Source organism: Gobius niger (assembly GCF_951799975.1).
Source record: "Gobius niger genome assembly, chromosome: 15".
Taxonomy (NCBI): domain Eukaryota; kingdom Metazoa; phylum Chordata; class Actinopteri; order Gobiiformes; family Gobiidae; genus Gobius; species Gobius niger.
In genome coordinates, this window is record NC_136866.1 from 3,890,340 (window position 1) to 3,915,797 (window position 25,458).

The window sequence follows — 25,458 nt, forward strand, 5'->3', positions numbered from 1 at the left end:
TAACACGGGAGCTGTATCGAACTGCATACTGTTCGTCGCTTTTGTCCTCAGTCCGTAGAAGATACAGACGTCCTGAATCCGCCGTCTCCAAGTCCTAGATGAGGAAGATGATGTCGTCCGCCATCATGACCTGGTTGTCGTCCTGCATGCGTGCGAGGGCCGCGCGGATCTCGCCGTCGCTGAAGCTTTTCTCGCGGCCTTTGTTGAGGTCCGTCTTCAGGTCCTTCATGTTGACGGACTGGGCGTGAGCCGACTGGAACACGGCGAACAGCGACGACTTGAACTCCTTCAGCCTGGAGCAGCAGAGAGATCAAAACGATGAGACTTTTTAATTCTTTCAACTTCATGTGGGCTTGGATTCTCATTGTTCGGTGTTAATCTGGAGATGCCTTTGCGAAAATAACCGATTTGTTTTCAGTTTTGAAAGTCAGGCTTAAAAAAGAGATGCAAGTTGGTAATTTGTTGTGCTCACTACTGCCACCTGAGGCCTTAGGCGTAGCTGCAGTCTCTATATTAAGCTTGTGCATGACGGCACTTAGGACCCGAAGCAGGGCTGGACCGGCCATCGGGAGATTCGGGAGTTTTCCCGGCAGTGTTGTTTTCGTCAACGAAGACGATAACGATATCTTTTCGTTGACGCCCCTTTTTTTAATGACGATAACGTAACGTTGACGAGCTAAAATTAGCTCTTTGGGGACTAAAACATGACGAGACGTCTACGAGTTTACGTCAATGAGACGAGACGAGACAAAAATGAGAGAAGATTTTTCGTCAGATCGTTCACAAACAGAGTTTGTGCGCGGAGTGAGAGACCACACGGTAAACGTGACCCGGAGCGGCGCCGTGCTGCTCCGTGGCGTGCGGTCACTGCTCGCGTACATCCTCCTCGGAGCGTCTGACATCCAGGTCACAGGGACTTTGTTGTTTCTCAGGACAGTTTTTAATACCGTGGCGTATGAACGCAGAAAGCACGTTGAGGTCGGCTACGTATGTGCAGACAGCACTGTTGGTGTAAAAAAAAAAAAAAAAAAAATCTCGAAGCGATCAGAGGACGAGGAGAGCGGGCGCTTTTGGGAAAAGTCCTGTTCACAGTCGGCCGAGCACTTCTGCCAGAGCCTATCGTGGTGTCATCTATTTGTCAAAAGCCAATAGAAGCCTTTATTTATCCCAATTTCCAAGACTTATCGAAATTAATTATCACTTCTTATAATGAAACAGACGAAAACTTGACAAAAACCTTTTTAATTTTCGTCTGACTAAAACGTGACTAAAACGATCACATTTTGAAATGACTAAAATGTGACTAAACCTAAATGCATTTTCGTCCAAAGGACTAAAACTAAGACTAAAACTAAAAGGGCTGCCAAAAACAATTCCCGGTGGGCCGACGTACTTTTGGGCCGGTCAGATCGAGATGAGGCCCGTTATACCTCAACACCGGTCCACAATTAGCGGGAAGAGCCATCAGAATCTCTATCATTACGTAGATGCAATTACACAATTCCTTTACTAGAGGGATGTGACGCCTTTTATGACCTGCTGGTGGCGCTTTCTTGAGTCATGGTTCACAGATAATCTGGTATAATGAGCGATGGGCCTCTGGGACATAACACTCATGCCCCTCACATTGTGAATATAAGAGGAACTAGTTTATTGTAACTCCCTCCAGAACCCACAGAACCTTAGACCTCTATTTCAGTACCTAGTATCTTCTAGTTTCCATTGAAAGGATTTACAATGTTTGGCCTTTTTGGGATTTCTATTCTCACTCCACACCTCTGTAACTCTGTGGTGAGTTTTACCGTTTCATCTTCATCTACTGTGGGATCATTTGGTTTTGAGAAGTTTATTCGTGTTGCAGTCGCGAGAGGAACTTCATTAACAGAACGCACATTTTAAGATTGTTAAGTCATTTTACAAAAGTTCCTTCAAGTTGTAAATGACAAGATTAAAGTGTTGAGTCTCTGAGGTGTGAGCTTGAATTCGGCAGAAACAAAATGCAGCTGTTGTCCTTGATTCGTAGCTTACACTGTTTGAGTTCAAGCCAAGGACTCATTGTTTTGCTCATCACCTCGACTATTGAATATGACTGTTTTTTTTTCTTAACCCAAAAGTCCCGGGCCGTTTTTTTCTGCCAGTCCAGCCCTGACCCGAAGAAACAACTTTCTGAGTGACAGTGCAGGATTTTAGAGGCAGTTGTGGTGAACAGGTCTGGGCTCATTCTCCACATTAGGACATGGCTGGAACATGTATAGAGAGAGGACTTTTTCATCACATTAATGCCACTTTTTTGTTGCTCTTCTGTTGCTTTTTTGTCACTTTGTCAGCACTTCTTTTTTTTTCCAAGAAGCTTTTAGAGATTTGGGTAATGCGGAACTGGAGAGTTTAAAACAGGTGCAATATTCAACTTCAACTACAACTCCAGGGTCCATTGTTAGTTTTTAGGGGTTTCTGGTAAGCTTTCACTGCTGATTGAACCGTCTCCATGGTTACGAAGATAGTCAAAACAGAAAACCCCACCAGCAACCCTAAAAAACCTTTAATAAAAGGAATCCTGAAGCGTCCCAGAGGCCACCGAGATGGAAAATAAAGGCGTCCGATATCAACTTTTCTCCCCTTTATATCCCTTCCCCTTTATCCGCCTCTTCCACAACGGGAACATGAACTACAATCAAATAAATAAAAAACAAACTAAGCACCGTTCAGATCGTCCGTTTAGTTAGACCACACTATAGTGAATAAGAGGCGCACCTGTCCGCCGATAGCTCCTCCCCCTCTGCAGTGGCGTCCATGGGCTCCTCCTGCTGCCCCTTGGCCTTGGGAGGTTTAGGGCTTCTGGCTTGAACTACAAGACAAGAGCAGGGTTTTAAAGCTTTCTTCACAACATGAACGGGAACGGCTGATTGAATCCAGACTATTAATAACTACCGTATTAGAGGGGGGGGGGGGGGGGGGGGGGGTGACTTACTATCCGGGACGTCCTGGTTTTCAGTGAAGTCGTACGGGCTGTAGGCCTCGCTGCCTTGAGAGCCACGGCGCACCCTGCAAGGAGGAAGGAAGTGTAAAGGTCAGCACACACAACACGACTTTTCTAAACGATTTTATATAGAATGGGGGGTCCACACTACACGACTGGATTCAGTGCGATTTTCGAACGTCTGGGGGTTCACACTTAACGACTGAGAATCGTAAGAGCGACACACGATTCTGACAAACGGCTGATGTTTTATAACACGGCGCGTCTGTCGTCTCTACGGCTTCCAAAACTGACCCCAGGCCTGTGTTTGTGAGCGCGGGATAACCTGTGTGTCCCGATTGGTCAACGGTGTCAACAATGTCACAACACCGCAGTGCTAGCTTACTGCTACTACGAAGCTTCAACTTGGCCATAGTTCTGTCACATGGAGATAAAAGTCGGCAACAGGAAGAAGCGGGACGTATTTCAGTGGATTTAATAAGAAAAGGAGACGGGCCTCAGCCTCAGGATGGAGGAGACAGCGGAGGAGACGGAGGAGAAAGTGGGGAGGCTAGCCGGCGTTAGCGGCGAGGTGAAGCTAAACGTTCGTCTCCAAACTCAGTAAGAGCCGCTAAACTCTGTTCGTGGTTGAAATGTAGCTGGAAAAGGTGGTTGTCGTGAACTTTTGGTGATATAAAGTTGTGCTGTTCCGTGTGTGGGGCTGTGGCCATGAAATGAGTTGTTTGTGCCGCTGGTTTAACAGAGAAGTGAAAAAAGGAGGCGCGGCCTTGTTTTCCTGTCTTTATGTCTCTCTGTCATTCACATTTGTGTCGGTAAAATCAGCCACGTTTCTCCCGTGCGTCCAAAATCGGGCTTAAAAATCAAACATGTTTGATTTCCCACGACTGGAGTCTTGTCGTGTCTTTCTACCGCCCACACTACACGATTCCAACGTCAGTCCAGTCGTGACCCCCCCCACACTACACGACCCCCCCACACTACACGACCCGACTCTGTGTAACCGCCTTCGACTAGACGCGGCTCGATTAGACTCGGCACTAGAATTGAATTGAGAACTGAGAATTAGAGCGAAATAAAAGTCGTGTAGTGTGTGCTGACCTAAAGTGTCACAGGCTTCATGGCAGTAATGGGTAAGCTGGAGCTAAAGTTTGAATGAGAATAAAACATCACCTCTTCCTTTGGCTCTTCTGTGAGCTCTGGGTTCCTGCCTCGTCGTCCTCCTCTTCCTCAGAACCAGAGTCGTGCCCCTTTCTCGAGCGCTTCTTCTCCTTCTCCAAAACCTTTCAGGACCACAGAACCACACGTCAGTTTGGGACAGCTCAATACATAAACCGTTCACATGCTCCCTCTCGTTTTGAGGCTTTTGGAAGTAGCAGCGCTTACCTTTTTGAAGTATGCGTACTGCACGAGCTCCACGGCGACCTCGGAGTCCTCCAGCTCGATGGCTTTGCTCATTCGGGCTTTAGCGTGAGCCGTGGACAGACGGATCAGAGTCTCCAGGGTTCGGGCCGTCACTGGAGACGTCTATCGAGGACAATCCACATTTCTAACACTGATCATTATTATTATTATCATTCTTATTTTCTCCTACCCTGGCGATGTCGGTGCCCATCTGGTCCTGGGACCTCAGGCGGGAGTATTCCTCTGCGATGTGATTGGCCGCCTCCTCCGTCAGGACCGGTGTCACGGCTTTAGCGATGCAGATGTACTTCCTCATGAACTCCTTGCTCACGATCTTCTCCCTGGAGAACATCCAGACCTGGTTTAGCTCCAGTTTTTATTATTCTGTCGTCAATTGGTAAAGCGTTTTTCTGTACTTGGTTCCGTCATAGTTTAGACCTTGTTCAATCTTGATCCATCTTTTTCCCCCACTTAGTCCCTTTTTTGTGTGTAAATTCTAATTTAATTGGGTGTGACTTTTGGTTTCAATGTAGTTCAGTTCTTAAGGCGAGACACTGCAGGTGAATAGGGAAAACAAATAAATGTAGAGATGTCAATTGTAAACTTTTGCTGAACAGATATAAATATGAGAAAAAACATGTATAGCACTTTTTCTGTCATTTTATGTTTCCACATAATAAGGCATTTTGAGCATTAAAATGGCCAAAATTGCCTATATTTTGGGCAACAAAATCAAAATAATGAATTGAGAGATTAAAAGATTAAATGTTATGGTTTTATTTCATTGACATATTAGTAACTAAGATTTTTTCAGAGGGGATTTTGGATATTTTATTTTATTTTTCAATAAACTAATCTGTAAAAACTCAAATTCCACCTGTTTTTTTGGTTTCAAAGCTGTATAAATCAGGCTAGGAACTAGATATTAAAAAATCCCTCTGAAAAAACCTTCAAAATCTTGTTGTGTCTCAGCCTGTAAAGTTTGGAGTCTGTGGGAGCTTCTATAAGGGCTCAGGCTCTGCCCGAGTGCGGCTTCTCTCATTCAGAGAAAACCAGCCCTGAAGTTTTGTAGCGAGTGCGCATGCTCGGCCCGTTCTTCCACTTTTCCGCTCCAGCGCCTCGTAGGAGGAAAAACACCATATTTGGGTGAAAGCGTCATCACGGGGCCCCTTAGCAGGACACGTGGATGTCAAATCTGTCAATATTTATGAATGAAAACCCGCGGGAAAGACGGCCTTTCTACGCGGCGCAGCAGCTACTTCCGGGTCGCCCCCACCTCGCAGACAAAACATCAGAAAATAAACATCATCATTTTTATATCTGACATGAAAACTAAGATGTAAAGGGAGGAAAATAGATACAAATCTCCACTTCCACCACTGCGTGAACAATCAATACTTTCACCTGCCGTGTCTCGCCTTAAAAAAAGTGATGTTGTGGTGCAAACATTTGAAAAAAAGTCATCAAAGCTCGCTCATCCCAATACAATCCAAGAACAAAACAAACTCACTTCTTCCTCTTGTTGCCGTGCAGCAGGTTGTTGTGTTTCTCAAACACCTGAAGCTCCTCCTGCTCCTGGGCCACAGCGTCAGGGTCGTCTGTGGCCAGGACGTCGACTGTCCCGCCGAAAGCCATGGCTGCACAGGGAACACACAGTTATTACTCCGAGAAAAGAAGCGAGATCCCCCTTTATTGCACTCAAGTGTCCCTGCATATAAGAGTGAGTCAGACTCGGTTACCTGTGCCCTCCTGCTCGTGGGGGTCCCTGTAGCGGTGCATTCTCAGGACGTGGTCTGAGATCTCGCGGTCATGCTCTGGGTCCATCTGGTCCAGCATGATGAAGAGCAGATCGAAACGGGACAAGAGCGAGTCCTGCAGCCCGATGTTCTCCATGGGGGTCTTATACTGGTCGTACTGAACACACGATAAAAGGACGTTACAATCACATCTCCTTTGTGTTTGTGTGAGGAACGTCCTGTAGCAAACTCCTCACCCGGCCGTAGACGGGGTTGGCGGCGGCCAGCACAGAGCAGCGGGCGTTGAGGCGCGCGTGGATGCCGGCTTTAGCGATGGTGACCCGGCCCTGCTCCATCACCTCGTGGATGGCCGTGCGGTCCATGTCGGACATTTTGTCGAACTCGTCGATGCACACGACTCCGCGGTCGGCCAGGACCATGGCTCCCGCCTCCAGACGCCGCTCGCCTGAGGGAAGGCGGACGGAAGTCAGATTATTTTGGTCATTATTTACTTTAGAATAGAATAGAATAGACTTTATTGTCTACCATGCACACAATGATGGCAGAAATGTGCCTTTGGCTCGCTCATACATTCTAATACATTTGCCCGGCAATGTACATAATAAAATCAGTTCATTCTAAAATCAGTTCACTGCACACACAGCAGCAGCAGGTTCACGTCATTAAGGAAAGGAAAAAGGAACAGACTGGCTGAGCGACATTAATACTTACAACTTATTCAGCTCCTTGATGGCAAAGGGAACAAAAGAATTCCTGTACACATTTTTCTTGGCACAAGGAAGTCTGTGTCTCTGCCCTGATGGAAGGAGCTCAAAGTGACGGGACAATATATCGTCATCTGTGATCTTAATACAGACACGACGCACTGCTTTACTGTAATGCTGAGATAAACTGGTTTGTTCTTGGCCTGTTATTTTACTGCCCTGTTTAACAACTCTGCCCAGTTTGGCTTTGTTTTTGACACTTAAATGATCAAACCAAGAGACTATGTTAAACATCAGTACGCTCTTTTTTCTCTCTCTTTTAAGTTCTTTTATTGAAATCATTCAGATTCTTATACAGCCAACAAAATGTTACACACCCAGTTCAAATCTGAATGAAAGACACTGATGAAATAAATGGAAAAACAAGACTTGTCTCAGCACGTTTACCAGGACTCTTCGCACACACTGCAGAGAGACCAACGATGCCGAATGCTGAGTTTCTCTAGCACTGACTTTTGAACAAACCAGCAGATGGCACTGCTGGCTGCAGATACCACACAGTGCTTATTTCCACCCACTGCTTTTGATTCATTTAGACACACTTTTTTTGTATTTGACAGTGCACTTCATAAGAAAAGCAAGCTGCAATGTGAATCCTGTGTATAAAACCTCCTAACTCTGTAGATTAGACTTCTCACAGTTCAATCTTGCTGATACAGAAATTCCCTCATCTTATTGCAATTTAGGACCAATTTCCAAATCCATTGATCCCGACCGCAGACTGAACTTGTCTGAAAAGCTGAAGTCCAAAGTCCACAGGCAGGTGCAGCTTCAGTGCAGATCACATACCGGTCTCCTGGTCGGTGGTGACGGCGGCGGTCAGACCCACTCCGGACGACCCTCGCCCCGTCGTGGGGATGGCTCTGGGCGCTGTGTGCAGGACGTACCGCAGCAGCTGGGACTTCGCCACCGATGGGTCCCCTAAAAAAAGGACATTATAGGGTTAACTTCCATCATTCACTTTTATTTATTTATTATTTAGCTTCATTCACACAGGTTTGAGTCATCACGCTGCTGGCCAGAGCAAGCATCGTCTTAGTAATGTCTGTCATTCCCCTTAACACCAGCAGAGGGGGCTCAAAGCTCGAGGTCATGGAGCACTTTTTCATGCATGCATTATTACAAGTTATGAATTGTGTGACATCAAGTCTGAAATGCCAAACAGCATGTTTAGAAGACTCTTATGTTTATGTCCACTTTTAAGGGCTGTGTCAGAGTAAATGCATTATTTGTTGCACTGGAGCTAAAGTGACCCCGGACTGCGAGGTCTGGTACCGATGAGCAGGACGTTGATGTCTCCTCTGAGGCGAGACCCGTTCTCCAGGATCTTCTCCACTCCTCCCAGCAGCATGCACAGGATGGCCTTCTTTATGTACTCGTGTCCGTGGATACTGGGGGCCAGGGAGCGGGACAGCTGCTCGAACGGGTCCTGGCACAAAAAAAAAAAACACACACACACACACAAGGCTTTAGATTCCAGAGGTGGGTGCACTGCAAAAAGTGGATTCTACAAGTAAAAAATGTCTTACTTTAAGAAATAAGTTGTTATTTTTTCCCTAAAAAGTAATTATGTTTTTCCGAGCAAAGTTTTCTTATTTTAGGAAATAAAATCTAGCAATTTCTTGTTCAGATATATTTGCTAAAAAACATGCTATTTTTTCTTCTAACAAGAAAGAAAAACTTTTTGAATCTTCTTCAGTTTTAGACAAAGAATATTTCTTATTTCAAGAAAAACTAAGATCACAACAACTCTTAATGTAAGAACTGATTGTCAGAGAGAAAATTCATTCCATTCTCGGGCGGCTCGATGGCACAGCGGTTAGAGCCTCAGCTTCACAGCTCGAAGGTCATGGGTTCGATTCCTACCAGGACGGGGCCTTTCTGTGTGGAGCATGTTCTCCCCATGTCTACCACTAAAAACATGTACAATAGGTGAATCCTCCAGCAGGTGATTCTGACCATCATAGCGATAGGTCCCCTTAAATCAAGCAACATTTAAGTAAAATACCCACAATTTTTCACTAAATAAGAATGTTTTCCTTAAATTATTCCATTTTCTGAGGACATTTTGCTTAATTCTAGCTTTTTATTTGCTTGAATTTTGTGTTTCTTTCTTGTTTTATGGTAAGAAAAATATTCTAGAAATAAGAATTCTTAGCAAGAAAAAAATGCTGACCCCGTTGGCAGATTTTTTTTTCCTTAAAAGACAAAATGTCTTATTTTAAGATTTTTTTCCTTGTTTTTAGTAGGGCAGTTTTTGCAGTGTAGTAATGGGCAGTATTTTCAAGTAATAGTGAAACAGAGATTTAACACTAAAAACAGTCTGGAGATTATTTTCACGTGCCGACCGTTTCTCCTTTTATGAACCAACAACACTACAGACGGGGGAGAAGACTTACGACGGAGCGCGACTGGCTGAACTTCCTGATCTTGGCGACGTCGCCGGGGCCGAAGTTCGGAGCCACCTCTTTGCTCATCTGCTTGACGTGACACGCGATCATGATGGTCCTGAAGCAGGGAGGGAATTCACACATCAGTTTATTTTGTTTTCAAATAAACAAATCCATCCATCCAATCTTTTTCAATTGCTCCACTCACTTCATTACTCTGGTGGAACATTCTGAAACCCGCTCACCTGAACGTCCCGCTGGTGAAGCCTCCCTTCTTGCCCGGCAGACAGCGGTAGGTTCCCACCACCTGCACGCGGTCCCCGGGCTTGACCAGGTCCACCAGGTCGTTGTCCAGGATGATGTCCACGGAGCGAGGCAGCTGTCCCGCGGGCGCCTTCTCCGGCATCTCCTGAACTGTGATGGTCTGGTGGTCTTTGTAGATGGAAAGGCCAAACTCCGTCTCCAGGGGGTTGTTTTCTTCATCCTGTTGGAGAAACATGTGAGAGATGTCAGTTTTGTTTGATTTTTAACTTGATGGATCAGCGACTCTCGTGTATGACGGACCTTTGTGGGGTAGACGGCGCTGGAGGGAAAGGCGTCCAGTGAAGTCAGGTCTGTGTATTTGCGCTCCAGGGTTTTCTTGGTGGCGGGGCAGTAGTGGACGCTGCGCACCACTTTGGGACGAACCAGAGAACCTAGAACGACAACGGTCCAGTCAGGGATTACAAAAACTAACGATTATCCAACATGCTCCTGATTTCATATTTAGTTTAGCGATTTTACGGCCACAGCAACGTCCTCTTAACCCCTTAACTCCCACCTGAAGCGAGCACGTTTTCTCCAATTTGGCTTTACCCCAATCCAAAAGCTTCTGGAAAAAAGGTGAGAAAATAGCAACAGAACGGAGACGAAAATGTGACAAAAAAGTGACGAAAAATGTAAAAAAAAAATTGACAAATGTAAAAAAATTGACCAAAAAAAGTTTAAAAAAGGTTTTAAAAAATTGACTAAAAAATGTTTGATAATTTGACCAAAAAATGTAAAAAAAAAAAAAAAAGACAAATTGACAAAAAATGAAGTGCCAAACATGTCAAAAAAATGACAAAAATGTGATAAAAATGTAACAAAAAATGTTGTAAAAAAATCGACGAAAAATGTAAAAAATGACAAAAAAATGTAAAAAAATAAATACAAAATTGACAAAAAATGAAGTGTCAAAAATGTGACAAAAATGACAAAAATGTGATAAAAAATGTGACAAAAAATGTAAAAAAAATTGACGAACAATGTAAAACAATTGACAAAAAAATGTTTCAAAAAAATGTTTCAAAAAATGTTTTAAAAAATTGACCAAAAAATGTTTGAAAATTTGACCTAAAATGTAAAAAAAATATTATTTTTTTTAATTGACAAAAATGTGATAAAAACTGACAAAACATTGACGGAAAAATGACAAAAATGAGTTGAATACCCCAACAAAAATGATGGGGGGAAAAAATCTGACGACGTGAGGAAAAAGATCCATTTAGATGAGTTTTGTAGATCTTAGCTTTCAAATGAGGCGTTACACTGGCCTACAGGATTTGGGTAAAGCTGAACTGGAGTAAATGCTCTCGGTTCAGGCGGGAGTTAAGAGGTTAAAACTGCTCCATCTCACTCACATTTGGTGATGATGCCCTCCACGCAGACCATGCTCCCCAGCAGGCGGGACGTGAGGGTGCGGGGGCTCACGTGTTTGGACCCGAAGCTGCCCTCCAGACCGATGAAGAACTCCTCGTGCTGTTTGGCGTAAGTGGCATCGACTGAAGCCACCAGGTCCTTGAGCGCGAGCTGGAACGCCAGCAGCTCCTCGAACGCACTGTTCATCAACCTGGCAACACACGGGCACACAAACATGGGTCAACTCATGGTCTCGCTTTTATTTGACTTTCACAGCTTAGTTAAAGCCGGGATTCCTGATTCTCCCACCTGAACCGAGCACTTTTTCTCCTGCTTTACCCCAATCTAAAAGATTCTGGAAAAAAGGTGTGAAAATAGCAACAAAACTGAGACAAAAACAAGGATGAAAGTGTGAAAAAAGTGAGAAAAAATGGACAAAGATTTGACGAGAAAGTGACAAAAAATTGGACCAAAAAAAATTAAAATTTGACGAAAAAAGTGACAATAATTTGATCAAAAAGTGACAAAAAAATGGACAAAAAAATGAGAAAATTTGACGAAAAAATGCGAATAATTTGACGAAAAGGTGACAAAAAAATGGACAAACAATTGACAAAAAAGTGAGAAAAATTTGCCGAAATAATGGACGAAAAAGTGACAAAAAAAAGTCACGAAAATTTGACAAAAATGAGACTCCCCCAACAAAAAAAGTGAGGGGAAAAAATCTGATGTGAGGAAAAAGATCCATTTAGTTTTGTAGGTCTTAGCCTTCAAATGAGGCGTTACACTGGCCTACAGGGTTTGGGTAAAGCTGAACTGGAGAAAATGCTCTCGGTTCAGGCGGGAGTTAAGAGGATAATGTGCATGTTTCAGGCTCGGGGAACCGCCCCCAAAATAAATGTCACTACTTCATTGAAAAGTCTTAGTTAAACATTCATGCATCATGTTGCCAATTATTACACACAAATAAACCATGGGCACATTGAATATTACACATTTCCGCAAGATTATGTTTTGTTATGTTTTTACTACAATCCCCCACGTCAGGGGTCGGCAACGTCAGGCCCGGGGGCCAAATCCGGCCCTCCAGCACAGAACCTCTGGCCCCCAAGATGATTTTGAGAAACATTACCACACAAATGAGACAGTACTTTTAACACTAACAGAGTTAAATGGGAGAAACAAAGGTAGAAATAATCAATGCACCCAATTAGGTCATAACACTGGCATTTGAAAGAAGTGCACAGGAAAAAGAATAATAATTTTAAGGAAGAAATGACATAAATCTACTTGAATTAAGAGATTAAATCTAAGGTTTGAGTAGATTTCGTCTGGTCTGAGATGAGATAAAACCTCTAGTATTAGTTTTTCTCTTAATTCAGATAATTTTGTGTCATTTCACATTAAAATCAATGATTTTTCTGTTTTCAAGTGGGTTTTATTCTTGTTCCGTTGGCGCTTTAGCATTTGTATCTTGGATCAGTTCAAACCGACTCAAATTCAACACAAAAGAACTTTAATTCAAGCAATTTTAAGTCATTTTTCCAGTGTTGTGCTTTACTTTGGGTTAATAATCAGCGGCTTCGGCCCTCGGTCTATTTACAATAAAGAAAATCAGCCAAGAAAACTTGCCTCCCCGTCATACGTGTTTGGTCGTCGGGGAAAACATTCATTGTTATAACCAACTAAATTCTAACTCCACTGAAACATCATCCTTTAACCTCGTACCGCCCGCCTAAACCAAACGCATCCTCTCCTCTTTGCCTAAAGGCCAGAGTCACGCCTCATTTGAAAGCTAAGACCCACAAAACTGATGTTTTTCCTTGCGTTGTTGTCAATATGTTTTTTTTTTCCCTCTTATTTTTGCCAACTGTTTTTGCTACTTTTTTGTTGGGTTTTTCTGTCACTTTATCGCTTTTTTGTTTAAGTTTGTCGTCACATTTGTCCCTTTCTTGCTGCTTTTTTGTCACATTTTGTCCAATTTGTCGTCACTTTTTATGTTGCATTATTGTCACATTTGTCTCTTTTTTGGTGCTTTTTGTCGCTATTTTTGTCGGGTTTTTCTATCACATTTTTGTCACGTTTTATGTTGAGTTGTCACTTTTTTGTGCCTTTTTTGCTGCTCTATTGACACTTTTTTGTTGGGTTTTTATGTCACTTTTTATCGCTTTTTTGGTTTCAATTTTTTGTCACATTTTGTCCAATTTTTGTTGAGTTTGTGTCTCTTTTTATGTTGCATTTTTGTCACATTTTTGCTGCACTTTTGTCTGTTTTTTCTGTCACTTTTTATCGCTTTTTGGTTTCAATTTATTGTCCCTTTTTTGCTGCTCTTTTGTCACTTTTCCGGTAACATTTAGTCCAATTTGTGTAGAGTTTTTGTCACTTTTTATGTTGCATTTTGACACATTTTTGTCGCTTTTTTGCTGCTCTTTTTTCACTTTTTGAACTTTTTCCCCAGTGTTCACACCCTCATTTTCTTCTCATTTTGACCCTTGTTTCCCCCAATAAGCCCTTAGATTTGTGTAAAGCCAAACCGGAGAAGATGCTCTCGGTTCAGGCGGGGGTTAAGAGGTTAAACAGACGAGCTTCTTCACTCACTTCGCGGCTCTGGTCTCGTTGCGTCGCCTCAGGTCGTTCACGTTGATGATGAGTCGAGCTTTGTTCTCGCTGATCATGTCCCGCACTTTGCTCTGGTAGATGCCCTGGTCTTGCTGCAGATACAAACAGCAAACACAGTGTGAACATATGTAGGATTATCAACAAAAACAGACAAGAAGAAGCACAAAGATCATCAGCAGCGGGTCAGAGAGCGCACGGACCGCATGGCTTCATTTATATGACGTTTGCAAAGTAATTTTAAACTCGTACGTCGTCATCCAGAAAGTCCAAGTAGTCCCTCTGGGCCTCCCTCAGCTCCCTGTCGTCCAGCACATCGGTGGCCATTGTTGATGATGTTTTTTTTAGTTCCAAAAGTGAGTAAAACAGAGAGAAGACGGGTCGCTGTCTGCGCTGCCGTCGATCCCACAGAGGCAACTGAGAGAGTTTCGCGCCACGACGTGCCGGCTCACGCTGAAACGTAACGCGTGATTGGTTGAACCGGGCACGTGTTGTTTTGCTAAACGTGTGCGTGGTTTTGGTCACGGCCAATGGGAGAGCTGGAAGGGGACGGTAAACCCGCCCCCTGGAGCAACTCCCGCGAAAAGTGGCGCAGACCGGAAGAGGAGGAGAGCGGAGAGAGCAGAGCGCCGTCCCTTTTGTTTTCTGCATCAAAATGTCGACGTTCTCTTCATCTATCACAATAAAAGTAGGTCTCCTCACTGTTCAAGGCATACCTCATTAAAAAATACAATTTGCCAGAGTGAGTCTTACTTTGAGAGAGCCTATAGTCGCCTTTTTTTCCAAAATTAGTGTTATTCATTTTTCCTCATGTGGGGGAGGTTGTCAATGTTTGACAAAATGGCCACTAGATGGAGACAAAACAGTAAATAAATAGAAGCCTAGTGTTTAGTTTTTCGATATGTTAAACTCATGGATCTATTATAAAACTTATATAATAATATATATATATACTTATATACACTATATGTATATATATGTATATATATGTATATATATATATATATATATATATATATATATATATATATATATATATATATATATATATATATATATATATATATATATATATTAGTGTTTTTAGGGAGCTGTAAAACATTTTAAATTCATTGATAAAGCAGGGAAAAGATGGCTTATTACCCCTCCATTTGCAGCAATGGATGTACAATATCCCTCTCTCCCTTTGCCAGGACGCCTGCAGTGGCGCTTATGGCCTCAAGGGGCATGAGTTACTTAGTACTGCTTTAAATCACATCATGACGTATCACCCATTGGAAGGAAGGTGCAGCCCAGTGGTTTTCAAAATGTGGTAGACCAATATGTGTGAACCACTGGTGTTGCTGGTTAGGCCAATTCACTCACTCCAAACCAGCTCCATCTGGAAAGTGCCGACACGTCCGATTTCTTTTTGCTTGACGACCTCTTTGTGATGCAGCTGATTCTCAATCGACACAGAACAAGATCAAATCAGGGTCAAAAACATACAAACATACTTTTTTTTTTAGGTCAGGTTTTTTTAGGTTTAAAAAAAAATCTATTTGTCAAATGCCAGAAGAAAGAGAGATAGAATTTTCAACACACTTTCTATTACTATACCTTTAAACTATTTGGCCCAGATGATGATGTCATGTCCTTGGAAGCACAAGTCTGGTTCATCCTTGGGTGCAATTTCAAGACACTTGAAGGTTTCAGGTTCTTTGGTTCAAACAACGATGGAAATGACCAGTCCTGACACAGATCTGAGTCCCAGAGATGAACGTGCTGTGTCTGAAATGTGAAGATCAACCCAAGAACAAATGCAAAAGACCTGCTGAAGATGCTGAACCTGGTAAGGGTTTGTCATTGAGTGAAACAACTCGGGCTGAGAGGGAACTCTGCCAGGAAGAAGCCCTTCCAAAAGAAACAAAAAAAGTATAATAATACAATTTAAAAAAGGATAAAGACTTCTTTTTGGACAAGAAAAGTGGTCTGTGGTCTGACGGGGGGGGGGGGGGGGGGGGGGGGGGGGTAAACAATGCAGGCCATAATGACCTAGATCATCTAGGTCATTATGGCCATTTTAGGGTTAGGAAATATATTTAATCTCAAAGCGTAGAGACCAGACAGTTATGCATCAACTCGTCTAAGCTCAGGTAAGAACATATGTCAGTGCAGGGGCGGACTGGCCATATGTCCTGTATTCTGGAAGAGCACAGAAGGGCCACCGGTCTGGCCCCTCACTTTACCTTACCCCCGGGCGTGACCGAGCTTTACCCAAATCTAAAAGCTTCACCTCTTAACTCCCGCCTGAACCGAGAGGATCTTTTTCCTCACGTCATCAGATTTTTTTTCCATCATTTTTTTGTTGGGTTTTCAACTCATTTTTGTAACTCAACTGTAACTTTTTTTTTGTCATTTATTGTCACATTTTTGTCATTTTTTCATCTAATTTTTTGTCATTTTTTTGGTCCAATTTTTATCAAATTTTTGTGACATTTTTTCGTACATTTTTGTCATTTTTGGGTCAAATGTTTATCACATTTTTGTCACATTTTTGTGATTTTTTTGCCACTTTTTCATCAATTTTTCGTCACTTTTTTGTCAAACTTTTCTCACTTTTTTGTCACATCTTCATCATTGTTTTCGTGTCAGCTCTGTCGCTATTTTCACACCTTTTTTCCAGAAGCTTTTGGACTGGGGTAAAGCCAAACTGGAGAAAATGTGCTCGGTTCAGGTGGGAGTTAAGGGGTTAAAAGAAAAGCATCCCAAAACAAAAAAGGAACAAAAAAGTGACAAAAAAGGGACGACAAAGCGATGAAAAAAGCGATGAAAAAACAACAATAACATGAAAAAAGCCCCCCGAAAAACAGGAGACGAAAACACACCGAAAAGCAACAAAAAAATGAGGCGTCACAGTGTTGCTCTCCAGTCAAGAAGCTTTTAGATTTGGGCAAAGCCGAACTGGAGAAAATGCTCTCGGGTCAGAGGTTAACGTATGTATTTGTGGAAGTGTCACATCTACACTAATTTGGGCCAGGCTGACCAGAGTCCAGGGCTGGTTTTCAGTCCCAGTCCAGCCCCTGGTAAACTGGTATGAAAAGTGGTTTGCAGTCTCGCAGTTGCAATGACACGGAACAAGCAGCAGATGGCGACATAAACACTGAGCACAGCCTCTCTCCATATTGGATTAACAGGTTATCATGATGCTCGCCTCGCTTCGCCAAACCTGTTGCTGTTGCTCCTTCTGAACCGCCTCTAGACCAACATTTCAGAAGCGCACAGACAATGACATAACGAGGAGAGGCCGCACCTAAACAGAAACCGCCTCTGCCCCCCCTCCTCCTCCTGCCCCTCCTCTGCTTTCTTCTAATCGCTCCCAATTAGAATAACTGAATTTCGGAGGGCGTGTCCAAACACCTGCGCACCGCCCACGCACTTCCAGTTCTGCAGGTAGAGCGCGCGCGGTCCCGGGGATGTGTCCGCGCTCTCCTCTCCTCCTCCTCCTCCTCCTCCTTTCTTTCCCCCCCTTTCCCAAACATTAACTGTCCCGAGTGGAGAGTGAGGTCTGTGTCTGAGACGTGAACCCTCCGACAGCTGGACAAGACGTCAGTTCCCCGCGCGGCTCCAGGCGACGCACACAGGTGAGAGGGGACAGACTCTGCTGCATGGACTGACTGATCCTCATGCGTTTTGGGGAGGGGGGGGTTCAGTTTAGGGTATTTTGGTGCCTTACTTGTTCTCAGTATCTCCAAAGCAGTGTAAAAAGTCTACATAGTTTCTTAAAGGGACAGTGCTCTTGCATCAAAAAAGCACAACAGCCACACACTTACAGCCTGTTGCTTCATGTTGCATAAGAACTGTTTACTTGCATTTATCATCTTTTTAATGTTTAATAGAGCAACACTGTAACGTCTCATTTGAAAGATAAAATCTAGGAAAGTGCACTACAAAAAGTAAATATCAAGGCTTAAATGACTTGAATTGAGGAAATGTTTCTTGTTTTGAGCGGTTTTCACTCATTTAGACACTTTTTCCTGATCGGACCGAGTTTACTTTGCTTGTTTGAGGACATTTCAGACCAGTTCTAGGGTAAATCTCGCTTGAAATAAGAAAGTGAAATTGCCAATGAGATAAGACCAATTTTCTTACCCCATTGGCAAAGAAAATGACCTGAAATAAGGACGAAATGTATCGAAACGAGTCAGAAACATCTCAGAACAAGTGAAATAATCTAGGACAAATGCCCAAGAACTTCTTAACTAGTCAAAACAACTAAAATGTGGATTATTGTGCTCAAATTGAGATGTTTATACTGATCTAGTTAATTACTTTTTGCAGTGTGGTGGTAGCTTTTTGTCACGTTGTCGCTGCATTTTTGTCACTTTTTCGTTGTGTTTTCGTCTCTTGTTTTTCGGGGGGTTTTTTCATGTTATTGTCGTTTTTTCATCGCTTTTTGTCATTGCTTTGTCGTCACGTTTTCGTCACATTTTGTTGTGTTTTTGTCACTTTTTTGTCACTTTTTTGTTGCTTTTCCAGCACATTTTTTTGTTTTTGGATGCTTTCCTTTTAAGCTTTTAGATTTGGGTAAAGCTCAGGCCCTAGAGCCGGTGGCCCTTCTGTGCATATGGCCAGTCCGCCCCTGGTTTAGAGCGATGTCTCTTAAAATTTAAATGTTTGTTGTTTAAAACGAAAGACAAAAGATTACACTGCAAAAAGTATTTAACTAGATCAGTATAAACATCTAAATTTGAGCACAATAATCAAAATTGTAGTTGTTTTGACGAGTTAAGAAGTTCTTGGGCATTTGTCCTAGATTATTTCACTTGTTCTGAGATGTTTCTGACTCGTTTCGATACGTTTCGTCCTTATTTCAGGTCATTTTCTTTGCCAATGGGGCAAGAAAATTGCTCTTGTCTCATTGGCAATTTTACTTTCTTATTCCAAGCGAGATTTACCCTAGAACTGGTCTGAAATGTCCCCAAACAAGCAAAGGAAACTTGGTCCGATCAGGAAAAGTGTCTAAATGAGTGAAAACCGCTCAAAACAAGAAACATTTCCTCAATTCAAGTCATTTAAGCCAATGCCTGATGTTTACTTTTTGCAGTGTAGTACTAAAATTCTATGTTTTGACTACCCAAACACTTCTAAAAAAATAAACATGGTTCGCCTATTGTGCTATGATTTTGTTGGACAAAATTGGACATGTTTTTTAAAGTAGCCCTATATTCAGGGGCGGACCGGGACTTAAAAACAGCCCTGGACTCTGACCAGTCTGGCCCAAATTACCTTTACCCAAATCTAAAAAAGCTGCTGAACTGGAGAGCAACAGTGTAACGCCTCATTTGAAAGACCTAACAAGAGATTGCAACTTTTTGTCATGAGTTTGTTGTTTTTTCATTACTTTTGTGGCTTTGTCATTGCTTTGTTGCTGTGTGTTTTCGTCTGTTTTCGGTGTTGCTTTGTTGTCATGTTTTTGTCACATTTTTGTTGCTTTTACAGCACATTTTAGTCCCGTGTTTGTTTTCCAATTTTGGCGCTTTTTTTTTTGAGCTTTTAGATTTGGGCAAAGCTCGGTTAAGGCGTAAGAGAAGAGGTTAAGGAGAAAATTGAGAGGCCAAACCAGTGGCCCTAGAGCCAGTGGCCAGTCCGCCCCTGGCCCTATTGTGACACTATGATCCACTCTCAGTGCGACACTTAAGCAATAAAACATTTTGTAAAAGTCAAAAAAATAAATAAACATGTCGTCATCTCTTATAGTTTACACACAACCATCCAACACCGCGTTTTCTAATATTAAAAACAAGCAAAAGTCATGATAAAGAATGAAAATATGGTTAGTAAAAGAGCGCACCCCTTGCCATTTTCAGCAATAGCCCAAGCTTGTTATTATATTGATCTTTACGCTTGGATTCACATAAAAATAAATCAGTGTGAGTCTGGAAAAGTCTGGAAAAGTCTGTGTGTTTACAGTTCACACTCTGGTCGTTGTGCAATAAGGGCCGGGCTCTGGGCTTAAGAACAGGACAAAAAAACACCTCCGCCTGGAGGATGTGAGGGAGTGTGCGAGGCAGGCTTTGGAGGCGCACTTTACAGGGCAGGGATCCCTGGGAGGGTGATCCCTGGTTTCCTGACGTCCATGTGACTTATTAAGAAGAGGTGCTGCTCCAGGAAATGGAATAATCACCATGTCACATTTGCAACCGGAATGGGCATAATTTGCAAATGATGTTGGCTGCGGTTTTGGATATTCTGATGTCATCTGCTGGGGAGGAAACGTCCTTTTTAATTATTAGTGTAGTATTGAACACTTCTACAAACATGTTCTTAAATGGATGTATCATTTTAGCCTCGTTTTGTCTTGTTTTGACACAGTTTGATGAAAAAAACAAGTTGTCAAATATTCAAATTCTCCTCATATTGTGCAGGCCGGATTTGAAGTAACAATGCTTTCACTTCAGGGGCGGACTGGCCATGTGTCCCGCCTCAACCGAGCTTTACCCAAATCTAAAAGCGAAAAAGAAAAGCATCAAAATAGCGAGAAAAAGAGGATGAAAACAAACGGCCAAAAAACACAACAAAAAATGATAGAAAAAATAATTGAAAAAAACAACAAAAAATATGACAAAGTTGTAAAATGTAAAAAAAAAATGACAAAAAAATGACAAATGTGACAAGAAATGATGAAGTGCCAAAAATGTCACAAAAATGACAAAATGTGATAAAAAATTGGACAAAAAATGACAAAAATGTGACAAAAAGTGACAAAACATTGACGGAAAATCAAAAAATGATGGGGGAAAAAATCTGATGACGTGAGGAAAAAGATCCATTTAGATGAGTTTTGTGGGTCTTAGCTTTCAAATGAGGTGTTACATTGAAGCTTTTAAATTTGGGTAACGCCCAGTGTTAAAAAACATGAATCTAAAAGGAATTCCGTGGAGTATGGTGCACCACAAGGTTCAGTTTTGGGACCATTATTATTTATTATTGATATTAATGATTTTGCTTCTATTTCTACGACCGCCTTTCCCGCTCTTTTTGCTGATGATACCAATCAAAAAAATAATAATTAAAAGCCGAACTGGGGAAATGCACTCGTTAGTGTTAAGGCGGGGGGTAAGAGGTTAAAATATGTATTTGTGGAAGTGTCACAATTACGCTAATTTGGGCCAGGCTGGTCAGAGTCCAGGGCTGGTTTTCAGTCCCTGTTTCACTTGACGTCTTTTTGGCACTTCTGGTCGTCAACACACCGGCAGCTTTAACATCCACGGAGAAAGAGGCGTGTTTTGTTTTGGACAAGTCCGACTGCATTCCTGCTCGGCGTGCGTCTGCCGTGGGTGACTTGTCTGCTGAGGAATGCCATGGCCTGAGTTTATGTTATTAACTTGTTTTGCGTCTCATAAACGCACGTATTCCAGTTAGGTGGGAATCCAAACGCTGCCTGTGATTAATAAATAGTTGACACACAAACTGGCATGTGTACGCTGTGGTATGTGTAAAAATAACAACAGTTTAAGGTTTTAATTGTGGATTTGTCCCGATCAAGGTTCAGATAACACATTGTAGCTCAGAAGTAATATTACTCAAGTAGAAGTAGATTGTATGGAGTGACATCGACAGTCCCGTGCATTTCAGAACGTGTTTAAACCAACTGAGGACGGCCCGATAGTGAGACAGCGCTGTGTAGTTTTTTCATAGCTGTAAAAGTACTAGTGTTAGTCAGGAATGCAGTAGTGACATATTGATAATGGGTGAAAGACTCCTGGAGCTGGGTGTGTGTGTGTCTGCGTAAGGTGGACTGTGATAACTGGGATGGGCAACGTTTGAGGAACCAAGGAGGTCGTGATAGGGCCACGTTCTGGAAAAAGTGTTTTCAGAATATCAGAATAGCTTTTCGGACATATTTCTTCTGGCTACGATAAGTCACTGCAAAAAGTACCCGACTAAAAACAAGGGAAAAAATCTTAAAATAAGAAAAAATTCTGCCAGTGGGGTCAGCATTTTTTTCTTGCTAAGAATTCTTATTTCCAGAATATTTTTCTCATCATAAAACAAGAAAGAAACACTAAATTTAAGCAAATAAAGCTATTTAAGCAAAATGTCCTCAGAAAATTGATTAATTTAAGGAAAACATTCTTATTTGTGAAAAATGTGGGATATTTTACTTAAATGTTGCTTGATTAAAGTAAAATGTTCTAAATTACACACATTTTTTAGCAAAATGTTCTTAATAAATACTAATATTTAAGGAAAATATTGCCTGTGTGGAGCCAGGCTGATGGCCAGAATCACCTATTGTACATGTTTTTAGTGGTAGGGGAAACGTACGCAGACACAGGGAGAACATGCTCCACACAGAAAGGCCCCGTCCTGGTGGGAATCGAACCCAGGACCTTCTAACTGTGAAGCTGAGGCTCTAACCGCTGTGCCACCGAGCCGATCACTTTAAAGAATGGAATGTATTATCGATCTGTGAGAATCAGTTCTTATTAAGAGTTGTTGTGATCTTAGTTTTTCTTAAAATAAGAAAAAATATTCTTTGTCTGAAGCTGAAGAAGATTCAAAAAGTTTTTTTTTCTTGTTACAAGAAAAAATATCATGTTTTTTAGCAAATATATCTGAACAAGAAATGGCTAGATTTGATTTCCTAAAATAAGAAAACTTTGCTCGGCAAAACATTATTACTTTTTAGGGAAAAAATAAAAACTTATTTCTTAAAGAAAGACATTTTTTACTTGCTTAGAATCCACTTTTTGCAGTGTGATATTTTGGATCTAACTAGAACACAACCATTTTGAGAAAAGTACTGTAATGAGGATTTATTATATAGGTTTTAAATTCAAGATTCAGTTTGCAGCGCTCATTCTAAACACATTCAGAAACAACATCACATGCTTTTCAGAACATGTTTGTGGAGGAATAAACCACAGGGTTCACAGGTGTTTCACAAAGACAGAATTAGTCGTCAGTGGAGTTTTTGTTTGTGTTTTTGGTCATTGCAACTCGTATTGCAATTTCAATTTGATTTGCAGCCTCACAATAATATATGAAAATAGTACCAGTAAATAAAATGATAATCCTAACAGTCTTGTTTTATTCTTGCAGGTTTCTCGGCGTGTTCCTGCAGCGTGTTCCTGCACCATGTCGGGCCTGACCACCCTGACCCTGAGCGTCAAACAGTTCGGCCGCGTCCCAAACCTGCTCCAGCGGCTGCCCTCGTCCCTGCCCTCCCCGAGCCCCACGTTGAGCGTCTCCCAGGTGCCCCCCCTGTTCCGAGAGCCCTACATCTTCACCGGGTACCGCCCGCTCCACCAGAACTGGTACTGCTACCTCCTCAGCCTCTTCCAGAAGCACAACGAAAGCCTCAACGTTTGGAGTCACCTCCTGGCCGCCCCCGTGCTGCTGCTCCGCTGGTGGGCCAACGTCGGAGCCCTGGGGTACTCCTTGGACATCTCGTCGCTTCCCCTTTGCCTCTTTCTCATCTCCGCCCTCATCTGTTACTTCTGCAGCTTCACGGCGCACCTCTTCCACTCGCACTCCAAGCAGGCGCACTATTACGTCTTCTTCATGGACTACGTGGGGGTGGCCGTGTACCAGTACGGGTGCGCGCTCGGACATTACTTCTACACTTCGGCGCCGGGGTGGAGAACGAGCATCGTCGGTCAGTACTTTCTTCCCGGGACGGCCTTTTTGGGGTTGATGTCGAGCGTCGGGTGCTGCCTGGCCAAGTCCATGTACAGCAAACCGTACCCGGCGCAGCGCAAAATCTGCCAGCTGATCCCGTCCAGCCTGGCGTACTTTTTGGGGATCAGCCCCGTCGTGCACCGCCTGCTCACCGTGTCCTGGGACGAGGAGCCTTCTCTGAACATCCACGCTCTGCAGATCCTCTTCTTCCTCTGCTCCACCGTCTTCTTCTCCTGCCCGATCCCCGAGTGCTTCTTCCCGGGAAGGTTCGACGTCTTCGGTCACGGGCACCAGATCTTCCACATCCTGCTGTCGCTCACCACGCTCTGCCAGCTGGAGGCGCTGTTCCAGGAATACGCCAGGAACAAGGACGCCGTGATCGACACTTTCGGAGAGACGCAGATCTGGTGGGCGTGCGCGTCCTTCCCGGCCCTCACGGTTTCCTGCCTCCTCGTCGCGTTTGCGTCGATGAGGTACATAGACAAGAAACTCACGAAACACTGAGATGAGAAGAGAGGACTTTTTTTTTTTGTAAAGAAAATGACGTTTTATATATTTTGTTGTTAAATTAAAAATGGTTTGTCGACTCTTTTTATGTTCACCATGATTTATTAAAGGTTTTGAAAAGAAAACAATGTGCAGAGATGTCCTGGAGTTCCTGTTGTGGGCAGGTCCCGTGACAAGTGTTAATTCAACAAACCGATGTTGACTCACCACACTCACACTCACACACACACACACTGAAGTTTTCTGCTGCTCGTCATCTACTACATTAAAGGAATAGGCCACCGTTTTTCCATACTGAGATATGTTCTTACCTTAGCTTTGACGAGTTCTTTAGGACCTGTCTGATCTTCCCCCGTGCCTTCAGTCACGTAAACACAGCGCAGACGGCGTTAGCATTAGAATTCGGGAAAGTCTACAGTTACCATGGAGATCCGCCATCTTTGCAGCTGTTAGCATACATTTCCGTAGACTAACATTAGCTAAAAACAGCATAAAAAGTGGAGAAAAAAGCCGTGGAACAGCTCGGTTAGCTGCAGAGTTACTGCTGGTAAATACATCTAACAGTGTGTTTTAATGTGAACAATAACTCCAGTATTTTAACTTTTAAAATCTCCATTAATTTACAACATTCCCGACGTCACATTCCCAAACTCTTTTAGCCTCTCCCCCTCTCCACTATAGCTCCAAAACAGGTCAAGATAGAAGCTACCAAGCTCTTCCAGGAGTATACCAGGAGTAGTTCGAAATCCGCGCAGTAATCTTCACTTTAACTACTCCTGGTATTATTACGCCTTACAATATAGTCCCCCCTTTTATCCGCTTAGAAAATCCACATTGTTTAATTTTGTGTAATTATACTTAGTAGTGGAACACTTCACGTAACCATATTTAAATAGGGAAAACGTGGAAGAGCTTGGTAGCTTCTATCTTGACCTGTTTTGGAGCTATAGAGGAGTTGTTTACGTGACTGAAGGCACGGGTGAAGATCAGACAGGTCCTAAAGAACTCGTCAAAGCTAAGGTAAGAACATATCTCAGTGTGTAAAAACGGTGGCCTATTCCTTTAACGCTTACGTGATCTAATCTTTATCTGACCTGCGGATTTGGACGATTTTTACGCCAGACGCACTTCCTGACACAGCTGTACACAGGAGCGGACACTGCATGTTAGGTTTCTCAGACAATTGCACCGCTGTGGTCCTCAATTTTACTTTAATGTGATAATATTATTGAATTTTGTCTCTGGTAAAGTGAAACTGAACCAACACTCTGTAATGTTGCAGACAAGTACGATACAGTTGATAAGATAAAGATGAACTTTTATGATGATGTAAATTGACAGGGAAGCGTTCACCGTGGCGTCAATAATGTATGGGATTTGCACACTCGAGGGATTAACCTTTCCTGCTTCTGAATACAGCACGCATTCGCTGTGGCATTGTTTCAGAAAGCCTCTGCAACGTCAAAACATCCACTGTTGAATGCATTTTTCACCAGGGTGTTGTGTTGATGATGGGAGAGTGTGACCCCTGTGCAAAGCCTCCTCCAGCACATCCCGAAGATTCTCAATGGGGTTAAGATCTGGACTCTGGTGTCCAATCCGAGCTCCGATGAATCCTGCAGTTTTCATTTTGGAATATAGAAATCCATTGATGGAATGACCTGGTTCTTCAGGATGTTCAGGTTCAGCTGATCTCCTTCTTTGGGGGCATAGTGTGGCTG

The 25,458-nt window shown here is 42.8% G+C and overlaps 2 protein-coding genes across 2 annotated transcripts; one reads left to right on the forward strand and one right to left on the reverse strand.

The window, feature by feature from the left end:
* On the reverse strand, positions 1–13,967 carry mcm3 (minichromosome maintenance complex component 3). Its single transcript, XM_079572217.1, has 17 exons — positions 13,817–13,967; positions 13,547–13,659; positions 10,951–11,159; positions 9,854–9,984; positions 9,535–9,773; positions 9,299–9,407; positions 8,175–8,328; positions 7,689–7,820; positions 6,372–6,580; positions 6,118–6,292; positions 5,889–6,015; positions 4,569–4,719; positions 4,361–4,501; positions 4,148–4,257; positions 2,969–3,042; positions 2,752–2,845; positions 1–293 (listed from the first exon to the last, which is right to left on the reverse strand). Exons 1-17 carry the CDS (start codon positions 13,889–13,891, stop codon positions 95–97), a joined length of 2,442 nt encoding a protein of 813 aa, XP_079428343.1. The 5' UTR covers positions 13,892–13,967; the 3' UTR covers positions 1–94.
* An 8,720-nt stretch (positions 13,968–22,687) lies between these two features.
* Positions 22,688–23,734, forward strand: paqr8 (progestin and adipoQ receptor family member VIII; the record flags this gene model as incomplete). The annotated part of the gene is made up of 1 exon (XM_079572534.1): positions 22,688–23,734. The coding sequence occupies one exon, from the start codon at positions 22,688–22,690 to the stop codon at positions 23,732–23,734; it is 1,047 nt and encodes a 348-aa protein (XP_079428660.1).
* Between the last annotated feature and the right edge of the window lie 1,724 nt (positions 23,735–25,458).

Bases quoted from the DNA above. Each gene is read 5' to 3' on its own strand.
- mcm3 (XM_079572217.1), bottom strand. From the start codon at position 13,891: ATGGCCACCGATGTGCTGGACGACAGGGAGCTGAGGGAGGCCCAGAGG. The intron at 11,160-13,546 runs GTGAGTGAAGAA...GTGTGTTGCCAG, and splicing joins AACGAGACCAGAGCCGCGAA to GTTGATGAACAGTGCGTTCG. The intron at 2,846-2,968 runs GTAAGTCACCCC...CTTGTCTTGTAG, and splicing joins AAACCAGGACGTCCCGGATA to TTCAAGCCAGAAGCCCTAAA.